Source organism: Agrilus planipennis, unplaced genomic scaffold (assembly GCF_000699045.2).
Source record: "Agrilus planipennis isolate EAB-ADULT unplaced genomic scaffold, Apla_2.0 scaffold1, whole genome shotgun sequence".
Lineage (NCBI taxonomy): Eukaryota > Metazoa > Arthropoda > Insecta > Coleoptera > Buprestidae > Agrilus > Agrilus planipennis.
In genome coordinates, this window is record NW_020442466.1 from 3,709,665 (window position 1) to 3,723,891 (window position 14,227).

The 14,227-nt window shown below is 34.5% G+C and overlaps 1 protein-coding gene across 2 annotated transcripts in view; it reads left to right on the plus strand.

The window, feature by feature from the left end:
- Positions 1–14,114, plus strand: part of LOC108733190 (GTP-binding protein Di-Ras2) — a 72,550-nt gene extending 58,436 nt beyond the window's left edge. For both annotated transcript variants that reach the window (XM_018464267.1, XM_018464274.1), the window contains 2 exons: positions 6,691–7,562; positions 13,631–14,114. In XM_018464267.1, the coding sequence (XP_018319769.1) occupies positions 7,099–7,562; positions 13,631–13,967 (801 nt within the window). In that variant the 5' untranslated portion in view covers positions 6,691–7,098 and the 3' untranslated portion in view covers positions 13,968–14,114. The remainder of the gene's footprint in view (positions 1–6,690; positions 7,563–13,630) is intronic.
- Positions 14,115–14,227: the final 113 nt, after the last annotated feature.

The window sequence follows — 14,227 nt, forward strand, 5'->3', positions numbered from 1 at the left end:
TAGTATAATGTATAGGCAACCCAACAATCAGCAAATATTACACCTCTAACAATATCACTATAAAGAAAGTTAAAAACGTTTTTCTTACGAAAATATTTCTTTTATTAGAAATTTAATAATATCATTCATCAAACAACTAAATATTACATAAAAATAATTAATCACTTATTAGTAATATATTTAAAGACATCTTGTAAAAATTTGGTTAAAAACCCTTACACATTTTTATTTGGAGGTACCAGAAAGTATTTACGTACTAATTACGAGTGTTTAATTGTTATCGTCAACTATTGTTTTAATTTTGATAATAAAACGTTCAAGAAAATACAGAAACATTTAATAAGAAATTTTATTGAAAATTTTGGTGGAGGCGCAGGGACAATTTAAAACAAAAGGTATAATTGAGCTGCAATTGCTGTTTTATTCAAATAGATTGATGGATTTCCATTTTCAAATTATATTTCTCCATGTAGATACACTTAGGAATACAAATTTAATTTCTTATTTCTACAATCAAACTATCATTTGTATTACAATGACACGCAACCAAACATACAGCAAAAATTTCAACTCTATTGAAACTAGGTACTATCCTTGAAGAAACTACAAAATAATACGGACCTAAAAATAATTAATTGATTAGTAATGTTTTGAATGGTATCTTTTTGTGTTTGCTTGTAAACGGTTACACAATTTTTTATCATTAAATTACTATATCTACACAACTTCGTATCGTTTTACTTCAAACTTAAAATTCGGTGTAACTCATATACTATATATAATGTAGGAATATTATATCTACACATAAATTCATCATTAATTTGAGACTACAATAAGTAACAACGAGCCCGCTGCATTAAAGTGAATTACCTTCACATCTAACTTGAACTCCCCGTAGGTGTGTCAGTTCTAAATAGATACTCCTTCCATGCACTAATTTGACTAATCTTCGTTTTAATAAACCTGTCTCGCATGCAGATAAATTAATATACATAAATGGCGGCTATCCCTCTTGAAGGTATCTCATCTTGTCAGTTTTTTATAGGGTGACATACTGTTGTTAACGCAATTCATTTAAACTCATCTCAAGAATAGAAATAAAACAAAGTTTAAATTGTTATTTAATGGGTTCGTCAGTAGGAGTAATTATCTGTATAAAGTTTTGGTGAAAACAGTAAAAAGTTAATTACAAAGGCCCCAGTAATGGGTCTTCTTTTTTTCACGTTGTAATCATTTGATAAAAGCATATTATGTCAAATCAAAAATCATATTGGGCTTTGATCTTTACAAATTTTCAGATTTTGACAGAATTAATTTTACCAGCTCGGAGCCAAACCCGAATTTGTAATTCTTACTTTGTCATATTTCAATATTTCTCTTGTAATTACAAATTTAGGAGGGAAGTTTTTTGATCGGCTTAATTTTCGTATTAATAACGAAGTATCTACAATGTTCAGACTCTCGGAGACTTGTCAGTAGCTCTCGGTTCTTTGTGATAAATCTTCTTAAAATCTTTATAATGACATTAAACAGTTGCCTACAACGTAAAACAAAAGTTTGTAATATCGCCAATACCACTCTGCAAATAAGTACTAGCTTGAACTTAAAAAACTAAGGCACCCAAACTTGTTTTGATTACAAAGCTTCGCTGACTGTTTATCGGCTTTCACATTTATATTTTTGGAGTATTAGGTAGATTAAAAGAATAATAAAGTTTGAAATAAATGTAGTAAGAGTCTTTTCAAAGTAACTCTAAAATTGTTGGTTCTCGTTACGAAATTAATTAAGGTGGAATCACATGTTACAGATTTTCTTGGCTCAAACAGTTTTTATTCGTTTAAAAACTGCGAATGGTATATTGTAGCGAGTACGAGTGTGTTTGTGTGCGATCGGGCACATGTGCGCCATATTTGTAAATGTGTGTGTCGCACCTGCGTTCTGGGAAAGCAGTTAAACAGTTTAAAGAAAAGATAAACTATTCGGATGTTTCTAGAAGGTTCCCGAAAGTAAACAAAAGAGTATTTAAAGGAAGGGACGATCGCCGAGAGAGGAGAAATAAATTAACCGTTGCAGAAGTGAATCGAGAAATAAATTGACAGTGACAGCAGTGAAATAAATAGCGCACTGAATAGTGATATATCAACAGTAGTCTAAATAAATAGAATAATTCATAACCTAACTTTAGTAGATAACAATTTAATAGTATTTTTAAGTTGTTTAATAATTAGTGTAAATAAATAGTTTTTGTCGTCATCAGTCTTAGAAGTTAATTTTGTTAAACCCACGAACATTGCAATATAAACAAACTAGCCAGTATACTGTTGTCGTTGTTCATCATATCAGGGGCTTTGCAGTCGTTTTACAAGAGACCCAGTGAACTGAAGCATTGCAGGAATGTTTGTTGGTGAGGTGTTTCCTTTGAATTCAGTTTTAATCTCACCCCAGTTACCTGTTTTGGTCGACTGTTCACGCTAAACTGCGCTGCTCCCTTGATCACGCTACAATTGTCAACTAAATTATAATTTGTAGGTACTATGTTCCTATGTAGGGTAGTCACTACAATATGCATACATTGTCAAACGGATATTACAGCTACATAAAAACGCCGATTGTTTGTTACACGAATCTATTATGAAAGGTATTGATTGTAATCCATTTTCATCATCTACTACGTCAGTGGTTTTGAAATGAAGCGTAAATATTGCAATCGTTGTGTTTTGACATCTAGACGCGCCGACCATTTGTGGGTACTACACCAATTCGGATTTGTCTAATTGTTATTTTCACGCTTAGCTTGACTCTCCCGTCAAATTTTATAAACCGAACGGTCATCATAAAGTTTCCACTCAATAGGCGCGCTCATCGAATTTTGAAATCAATGAGATCAGATATTTCATTCGTATGTATATAAATTTCAAAGGATTTGATTCTTAATGTTCTATTATAGTTCTCAAGACAGGACATACAAGCCCCAATTTCTCCTTGTGAACAGTTTCTTGTTGTGCTTTTCTATAGTAATTCTTCGTCGGTCCTAACCGTGGAACCAGTATTGTCAGTCACATCACCTTCATGGGTTCCAACTTCATTCCAAGCATGACTTTTTACTACGTTTTAGCTTTAACAAGAGTACAAAACTCGCTCTCGACTAGATAGTACGGACTCGGCACGCACACGGTCCGGACCCGAAACNGGGCGGTGCTGGGGTGGGAAAGAGTTGTATCGTGAAACGTTTCCTAATGAACACTTACACTGACAAGTACAGGAGTACAATTGAAGACCTCTACAGTCACATCACCTTCATGGGTTCCAACTTCATTCCAAGCATGACTTTTTACTACGTTTTAGCTTTAACAAAAGTACAAAACTCGTTCTCGACTAGATACTACGGACTCGACACGCACACGGGCCGGACCCGAAACGGTGCAACGTAAACCACCCTTTATTGTTCTGGGCTCGAAAAAGGGATTTAAAGTATTGCAAATATAAGTTAGATATATGTCTTGTTTTAATTTTTGTGGTGGAAATTCCGTTGTAGTCGCTAGATTTCGTTCAGAACGAAAATATACCTATGCAAAAAGACAGAGAGAAGAATTATAAATCAGCGGAATTTATACAAACAGCTGTGTAAAATGCGAAATGATAAATATGAGGCGATTTAATAGAAACATCAACGTTTAAAACCATTTATCAAAACCGATTTTATTTCTCATCCAATTATCCTGTTGACATTAGGAGATGAATTGTTGACAGAATATTTTTCTTATGCTATTCTACCTAAATAAAGATATAACATAATATTTCTAAAGTCTAAATTACCATATTATTCCGGAAGTAAAATATTTTTTTGCGTGATAGGTGTTATTGTGATACAGATGAACCTCAAAATTCTTCAATATTAGCATATTCAATAAACGTGTTCACTAAACATACGTATATGTAGTTCAGAAACTTCTGTCGAAGCAAATCCTCTGCCTACTAGATTAAGTTCCACGCCTCAACTATCTCATATTTCATATTTACCTTAAGTTGTCAATGTAGGTAATGTTACGAAATTTCTAGCATAATAATTTCTTTAAATAAATACCGTAGGCCTATATGGATAAGTAAATTGTTTATTTAACTAATAAATGAATTATATGGAGTTTTATATTTAACAATTAATTATTTATTTATTTCACTTTTAGATATACATTTATCACTATTTACTCATCAGTTAGCGCATTGTCTATATATCACCAGTCTTATAGTATTGTGGAATGTTTCTGAATACTTCTGGAAACTTCCCTTATGTTCATTTAAGTTTTCCAGTTTATTCGTTCGATATTTTACAGCGTCAACGTTACCAGAGGCACAGTGTTATATAATAAGTAACAAAATTTAAATTGTTAAAATCTGACGCTGGTTCCATTGTAGTTCATCAGGCGCATAATTTTTAGGTTAATCGTATTATATCGAAGCAAAAGCGCTCATTTGTATACGGCATTAATTATGTCTATATCTTGGTTTGGTTTATTCAAATTATTCGAGAAATTTAATTCTAAGCCAAATTATCTTCGCTTGTTGTGGTAGCAGCTGCCGACTGATTAGAAACAAGCATTTGACTTTCAACACACTATTTCCGTTTGAACGCATATCCAAAGTTGTAATAAACTCAATTCTGAAGGTAATTTTTTTTTTTCGAGTCTATTAAGGCAAACCCGAGGGGTTGTATTAACCGTCAAAGGACCTTTAATAACCACATTGCTCGTGGCAAATTATCTAATTCACGTTAAGTATTCCGAGTTGTTATGAAATGTTTGAAATTTAATTTAAAATACAACATATTTTTTTTTTAAACTTTGGAGGAAACCATTAATTTATTTATAAAAGAGGAATTAAACTCGTTGTGGTCGTAATCTTCGTCCTTTGTGCGGTTTAATTATCTAATACAAGATTAAATGAAAAAACTGAACAGTCCAGGGATTTTGAGCAAAAGTACAATATGGATAAAGTGGAGTGCTCAGTAGATATTCCGTTTGAAATTCGTGATAATATGAATAGAATCTCAAACATACGAAAAAAAAAAAAAAACTTTTAGGTGTTTCATTCTTATCAGCCAGTAATGCTGCTGGTGGGCGGGCAGTCCTTCCGGACTACGCCGGAAGGTAGAGCGGAAGGCCCTCTTCAGCCTGCTTTCAGGGAATGGGTGGGTGGTGGTTCGGGTGAGAAAGTTGAGACGGAAGAAATGAAGACAGAAGAGAATGAAAGATTATCTGTGGAATATTACTGCCCCAACATTTGCTTAAGTGATCCAAGGAAACCACAGAAAAGCTTGGACCAAGGCAGACGGATCCGGAATCGAACCGGCGTCCACTCGAATGCTAAGCAATGGTCTAAACCACTAGACCATGTCGCTCGGTACAAGCATACGAATGTCTACTATCTTTATTGAGTATCTACTGATGCCTTTAACACCGGAACCGATTACTGAATGCTCCTGTCTTTAAAAATAGGAAAACTCTTCAGCTTTAACTAGACTAGCTAGGACTTATTTTTAATAAGAACCCGATTTTGTGCGTATGAAACTTATGGTAATGAAGCTCTGCAATGATCTATGAAATATAGTTTTTAATGTTTACTTATCGTGAGTTCACAGTATTGATTCAATTCATTGTCAATATTGGCATTATTACAAGGAAATGGTGCATTAAAATTTTATATCAACGTGAACTATTGTAAAATGAAGCTAAAGCTACTGTTTATAGAGACGTTTATTCACTTCACTTCGTTTATGTGAATGTTTTCGTATATTACAAATGCAAAAAGTTACGAGCGGTTTTCAATATCTTTCCGATACATTTTCATAACATAACATGAAAATGTACGTAATAATTTCTGCTTTCTTTAAAGTCAAAGCAGTTACCAAATCACAAATTACAATCAGCTATAGTCTACACTATTATCCTACCAAATTGTATTTGCTTGTTTACTATCACCATTTCATCATGAAATTTTCTACACACATTATTAGGGGTACAGAAAAGGATAAGGGTACCTCATATACAGAAAAAAACTACCGTTCAGGAGTTCTAGTCGTCGATGATCATTAACAGGTATTTAGAACATCAATGCGAGCGAAGCCGAGGCTAAAACCTATCATGAAATTTTGTACACACATTGTCAGGGGTACAAAAACTGACATAGGGTAACTTTTATCCAGAAGAAAGATAGTGTTCCAGAAGGATAAAAAAATTAATTGTATATGATAGTCCATGATCTTTGACACATGTTTAGGACATCAGCACGAGCAAAGCCGCGAGTAAAACCTAGTACAAAATAAATTAAAAATGATTGAAGTTTACTTGTAAAGGAAATATTGGTAAACATTTGGGTTTTCGCAAATATTTATTGATTGCTTTTGGAATATTGTTTCAGTCTGCAGGACTATTATCGAAAGTACGAAAAGCAAATGATTTATTTAGTTTAAAACATTTCAACCACAATTCATACCTTAGGGTAGTGCAAACTTTAAGCTTGAGGAAGGCATAGGGAGGTTAAACAAATTAAATTTTACAGTTTGAAATGGAAATTTGGTAACAAGAACAAAATGTGTACAATTATTCAAACTTTATGAAAAGTGTTTGTAAAGTATGCACTTGTGGTTGGCGTGCAAACAATAGTAGAACTCATTTGTTGCTTCTTTTGTTTCAGGTGTATCCCACTCGCTCTTCGTCTTCCCTTGGGTATTGATCAAAAGAAGCAGTTCCCTCCGTTCCATATATCGTCACACTTCACGCACCAAATTCTCTTCGCAAACTTAATTACTTCTTACCCGTCTTTATACAATAATTCGCTTTAACAGTATCGCCTGAAAATCGACTGAAACCGAGTTTTGTTTAAAGCGAATGAACAGTGTTCTCGATAAGTCGCAGTCGCACTCGTGTGCTTATTAATTTTCATTCGTTGAGCTGAACGAAAATAGAATTTACTCCTCCAGAACTGAACAGTCCCGGTCCGCACAGCTTTCTTTATCAATTGTGAAATGTTGTCATCGTGCCAAGTTCTCGGTTCTCCACGTGAAGCGCCTTGTAATAAAGTTCGTTGAACACCTGAAGCCAAATGAACGGCAGTGCTTCGGCAATGGCGGATTACGAAAGGATACGTTTGGTTGTTTTGGGCGGTGCTGGGGTGGGAAAGAGTTGTATCGTGAAACGTTTCCTCATGAACACTTACACTGACAAGTACAGGAGTACAATTGAAGACCTCTACAATCGCGAATACGACCTGGGGCACATGACGCTCAAGGTGGACATCCTGGATACAGCTGGCGACATGCAGTTCCCTGCCATGAGGAGATTGTGTATAGCAACTGCTCATGCGTTCCTCCTGGTTTACGCTGTCACGTCTGCGCCATCGTTTCAGTGTATTAAACAATGCTTTGAGGAGATTAGGGAGCAGCGGGCCGATTTTCAGGATATTCCCATTGTGATAGCGGGGAATAAGTTGGATCTTACATCTTCGCACAGAGAGGTCAGGATAGAAGACGTCTCGGAGTGGGTCTACTGCGAACTGCCGAAACTTAGGTAAAATTATTAATTAGTTTGTGTTTGTGCTTTCATGTCTGCTAGGATGCGTTTGCACCCGCAGAGATGGAAGCAAAGTTTAATTTGATGGAACGTTTTCAAAAGATATATCTGCACAAACGAAAAGGGTGACGTTTGTCTGTCTGTAGGTATACATATTACCATAAACTTAGAGAAACACTTCCATTTTCTGCCCTTAAAGCTCTCACCAAAACAGGTCCAAGTCCTAAGCTCAAAGCTCTAACTTAAGCTATTTAGCGCTTAAAACCCCAATTACATTTTAAAATCCAGGGATTTGCCAATTACTTTGACAGCAATTTGATTTAGGCAAATCCCTAAGCCCATCAAAAATGCTTAAAGCACTTTGAATGACCTCAAAACCCTTTAAATTACAAATTACAAAGCACATTTATAAAATAACTCGTTTACAAAGTTCCAACTACTTGCTCATGATGGGGATTGAATTATAGTGTGATTCCAAGCTCTGAAACGACTAGAAGTACAAACAGACCTAAGAAGAAAGTGTTTACCTGTAGGTATTTATATAAGATTGTAGGAATTTAGGGGTTCAAATTTAATTACTTCTGAAATAATTGGTAATTAGAACTCATTGGATTTTAAGTAAAGGCTTTGAGATTGGGACTTAGAGCTCTTTTGGTGAAAGCTTTGTCCTGTTCTGGAATATAGATACATTACGTCCTTTGGCGTGTGCTTACCCCAAATGATACGGTTTCTGACATATTTTTCCCTTTCATAGAAGCGATTAGATGTTAAAACTTTTTGGCTCGAATGCTACTACCTTAGAAATTATGCTTGTCACACAAGCACAAGCACAAGTTGTTGTCAAAATTGCGTTCCTGAACTTTCCATTCATATGTACAACGTACATACAAGTACAATGGTGTAATTTTAAATTTAAAATTGGATTTTCGATTTTCGGAACAATGCATGAAGGTTGTCCCTCTATACGAACTGAAACATTTCTCGCAAAGTAGGATTTAATAAGGTAGTGCGACCNTATTTGTTTATTATACGAAAACTGTCTTTTATTTCCACAAAAAAAACGAAATTACTTTCAAAACAACCCTATAGATACATTACGTTCTTTGGCGTGTGCTTACCCCAAATGATACAGTCTCTGACATATTTTTCCCTTTCATAGAGGCGATTAGATGTTAAAACTTTTTGGCTCGAATGTTACTACCTTAGAAATTATGCTTGTCACACGACAAATATCGTTTCGAAACTTCGTACTAATACTCACAAGTTGCTGTCAGAATTGCGTTCCTGAACTTTCCATTCATATGTACAGACGTACATACAACTACAATGGTGTAATTTTAAATTTAAAATTGGATTTTCGATTTTCGGAACAATGCATGACGGTTGTCCCTCTGTACGAACTGAAACATTTCTCGCAAAGTAGGATTTAATAAGGTAGTGCGACCGGGTTTTGAATGTTAAAATCAGCAACCAAATAAGAATTCGTGCAGTAAAGTTTTGTTTGTCCTTACCGCAAAACAGAAATATGAATATGCCATAATCCCATCTGCTAAATATAATTCAAAATGCATTGCGACACCCAAACCCAAGGCCTAACCCTTAATTAAAAATTGAACAGCTATGTAGGCGTTCACTGAAGATTAAGTTTTAATATTTTCTTCTTCCTTTTTCCTCTGAAATCCGTAAAACGGCATCAAAAGAATGGATGAATACAAATTTGAATTTTGCTATAGCACTTCTCATTCAATAAATTTCAACGTAGGTATAAAAAAAGCTAATCCAGCCTGTAACTTAGTTTTATAAAAATTCTTATTTTACATTGACAGTTAAACCCTTAAAGGGATTTTGCAGTTTGTACTTGATTTATAGAATATCCGAACCAGTACAAATTGTAATGGTTTTATCAAAACGTATCCCTTAGAAGGGGTAAATTTTAATTATAACTTTAGACGTGGCTACAACGTGGCAAAAAAAAAGTTCAGGGCAACATGCACTTTCAAAAGAACCACTTAATTTTGATTGGCACGCTTTGAAGTTACCGCGATTCTTGTTTATAGAAAACAGAAAAAGGTACGCGCAACACAACAAGATTGCAAATGACTAGAAGATTTTTGAAACATTTAAGCAACCCTTAAAAAATGTTTAGTGAAGCTGGATAATTGAAGGAAAATAAAACACTCCACAATATGAAACTTCCGTCTACCCAAGGGGTAATTTTTATAATTTACTCTACCAAAAACAAATTGAGTACAATTACAGCATGTAAATTGTATAATTTTAATTTAAATTATCCTTCTCGCTAAAGTTTCAACCCTTTGTAGAACCCTTCCCGTTAATTAATAACAATTACCAAGTTTTTAATTGCTATCAAACAAATTTCTGCTCTACATCCTTACCATCATACAATTCTAATATTAAATAATAATTTTTAACAGAGCGCGTCGTTTAAACGGAATTTCAGGTAAGGTTCGCAGTTTGATTTCAAAATGTTCCATTTCATATTTCGTTTTCGCTTCGAAGCGTCTAATGTTAGTCGCTTTGATGCATAATAAAATGAGGAAGAATCTACAATTTTAATGGGCAGATGTTTATTTCCGCCTTTTTAATAAAAGCCGACTTCTCTTTATACCTATAAGAGAACGTCAATAATTATTTATTAAATTACGGGAACTCCTTTGCTCTCATAATATTGTTAAATGTCGTACTAAATATTCCCCTGTATCGAGCCAAACTTTATATCGGCCTGTTAAATTTCCCCATTAACAAAGGATAAATCAAATAGGATGCGATATTGAGTTTTGTTTACTGCTTATTCATTTTTTCTTCCCTTGTGACCAAATTTTCTTATTATGTAACTGGCTGTATATACTCCTTATCTTCATCGTTAAAATCTTCATCTCGCTTTCACTTCTTCCGATCTTCGCATCTCTCTAAAACTAGAGTAGCTTACATCTCTAACTATTTATAAACAATAATCTAATTTATCTTAACCCGTTAACTCATGTTTCTGCTACTAATATGTCTTTAACTGGCCCTTCATGTCTAAGAAAGTGTCTTTTGTTAACGTGTCTCGCCTAATTCTCATTGCGCCCTCTCTCTCCCTAATATTTTTCCTTATTATCATCATCATAAGGTTGTGAATCGTAAGACTGGTTGGACACGCACCTCTACTCTTTCCTATCCTGAGCTAATCTTCGTATTTCCCTAACCATAAGTGAACAGTAAGTTTTTTGGTTTCCTGAATTATCCGATATCCTGCATACCGAAAATCAACCACTCTTAATAAATTCGTCTCCTATCTTTATATCCACTCTTTTCCTATTTTTTCTCCCTTATTCTACTTTTATTTACCACACTGTGTTGTCAATACCTTTCCTATCCACTGTATTTTTAATATTCTTCAAAAATACCACATTTCTGTTGTATTGTTGTAGTTTTACAGCAAAATATTGATCAGTGGTCATAGCAAAACCATGTGCATCGTATTAATCATCAATTTCCTTCGCTTAACGATAGATAAGAAATAATTATTTAATCGGGACGAAATATGACGCCACGCCACCGTAAAGCGGCAAATGTGTACAAAGTACATCCAGAAAAGTTTGAACGTCGTCCTGTGCAATCTCGTTCTCTTCTGTCAGCGCCAACCAAGATTGCGCTTTTAATGGCCAGGACGCCCTATCTGAACCTTCATTAAAAGTTAGCGGCAGGTACATAGTCGCAAAAAAAAATTAACTCATTTTCTCTGCACCGACGAGATTGCACGATCGCTTTATTTCTTAACAACTTAATAAAGATCGAAACTTTCACATTTAAACTTGAGTAAAATGATCACGCAATAAGATAGGTACATAAAATATCCAAAAAAAACTGGAAAGTTTCACTAAAATTTTTTTAATCGACCCGATAAATAAACAGTATACAAAAGATTACTAAAGTTAAAACCTACCTAATCCTATTTATATTTACAGTTTATGTAAAAGTAGTAGGGAGTTGTATGTCGATAACTCTGTTTTGTTATTTACTAGGTTGCAATTATTTACTAAGCCTTTTTTAATTTCCAGATTTTCTAGAAGAGATAGTTTTCTAGATTTCGGTATATATTCTAGAAAATCTGGAAATTAAAAAAGGCTTAGTAAATAATTATAACCTAGTTAATAACCAAACAGCATTATCGACGTATAATTCCCCACTAGTTTTACATAAACTGTAAATATAAATAGGATTAGGGAGGTTTTAACTTTAACCGAGCGGCATGGCCTAGAGGTCTAGACCATTGCTTAGCATTCGGGAGGACGCGGGTTCGATTCCGGGTCCGTCTGCCTTAGTCCAAGTTTTTCTGTGGTTTCATTGCTCCACTTAGGCAAATGCTGAGGCAGTAATATTCCACAGATAATCTTTCATTCTCTTCTGTCTTCATTTCGTCCGTCTCAACTTTCTCACCCGAACCACCACCCACCCGTTCCCACGATTCCTGAAAGCAGGCTGAAGAGGGCCTTCCGGCGTAGTACCGGAGGTACTGCCCGCCAACCAGCATTGCTGGCTGGTGGGAATGAAACACCCAAAAGTTTTTTTTTTTGTTTTTTTAACTTTAGTAATCTTTTCTATACTCTTGTTAATGGCCGCATCGGCCGAAACAAATTTGTTGTGTCCATTAAACAAGTATTAGTGAAACTTTCCAATTTTTTTTGAAATCATGCAATTTTACAAAAGTTGTACCAAAAATTTTTGTCAAAAGATATTTAAAAATGCTCCTTCGGGTTATGTGTCAATCTTTACATTTCTCGAAAACTAGAACGTCACATCTCTGACTATTAGCCCTTTTTGTCTCACATATCCTACCCTTAAAATAAATGGAATTCTGTACTTTACAATTTTCTATAAAATCTTAGTATTCAATCATCAAAATCATCTTGTACAACCTGCTACGAATTTTGAAAGGTATGAGTACTTTCAAGTAACTGAAGTCACAGGTACCTAAATTTTCTACTGATAGCTCTAATTTTACGAAAGGTTATTTCGAGGCCTTACGAATGTATATAATATTTGCCTAATTAAATCTTTGAAATTTCAGATTTTAAACGCTTTGTATAGTATAGAAAATAGTCAATATTTGTGTTAGATAATACTCTAAAAACTGTTTTCATGATTATGATTATCGCTGTTTACTCTAGCCAACGTGATCCTACATGAACATAATTGGGCTTATTCCACTCACTAATTACTGTTTAATTGAAATCGTTAACAAACGAGAGATTAATTTTCATCGAGATTTGTGGGATATTATGTGGACACAGCTAAAGGCGAAACTTCATAGGATATAATTATAAATCTGAACAAAAGGATGATTAGTAAATTTTTGTTGTAGCTTTTAGGTAGGTAGGTACTTTGCTGGAATAATTCCGCAACTGTATATATTTTTAAACATTTTTCCGTCGCTTTTGATTCATTGTTTTACACCAGCGACCAACTGGGAACTGAAAGTCGAACTTGAAGTTTCTTTTTCCAACGGTTTCCATTTAGAGTTCAATTTTACACGGTAATTGAAATGGTCGAAGGTAACGCTTTCTACAAGGAGCAAAAGTCCGTCACTTCTTTTTGTTACTACAAAATGCAAGTTAAAATTAAAGTAAGGTACATATAATTAAAAACTTGATTAAAGTGGCGCTCCCATTGCGATGTCGTACTGGAGAAATTTAATATTGAAATAAAAACGTAACTTTTAGATCTACTAATGGGTAGTACGTAAAATAAAGGTAAATTGAGAGAGAACGAAAAAATTTTCATCGTTAACCCTACACTTATCAACTGTACTTTATTAAGATTTCCAAAATCCCACCTTTTATAAACTATGTTTTTACAAACTTAAATTGTGTGAAAAATAAGTGTAACAAACATAAACCATCATACTTATTATTTATTCCTATTTTATAAATAAAATTTGCTTCAATATTTGATTATGGATATTTTAAAATATTTTTCCTTAAAGGTCAGGGTGGATTACGCTTCACACTCGGTTCGTTTTGCCTTTTTTCAAAAGAGAGAATATACATTTTCTTTTCCAGGATGAAGGTGCTCGAATGTTCGGCAAAGGACGACATAAATATCCGAGAAATATTCCGTTCCCTCTTGAATCTATCCAGAATAATCCCCCGGGATTCAGACGATACCACACAATTCAAACGTAGGAGTAGCGCGTATGTGTCGAATAGCAAGAGCGGCCGCAGGACGGCGAGTCCGGACAAGGAGAAATCCACCAGTGCCGCTGAAGGTGGCGGAAGTCACTCACTCGAAACACGTGCCAAACCGAGATCCAGATCCCTTATAAGAAGATCCAGTAGGAAGACTAAACAGCAAATTCGGGAGGCGAACAACAGTTCAGAGGACTGCAACATATCGTGAATTGCAAACCGCGACTCATATTGTACTCATCGTGTGTATCTCTTTTCGTCGACCCAATTGATTTGCTGCTGTTCTCTGTAAATATGAAAAAAAATCGGTTGTCTGTAAAGTCGGTTTACTGACGATAATTGAACGTGACAACGTCATAAGAAAATACTGATGGAATGGTTTCATTTTTTAAAAGAAAATTTTAATTTTATTTGTTTGATAGATATTTTGTATGGATATAGAGAAGGAGGTAAATGGAAATGTATTATTGT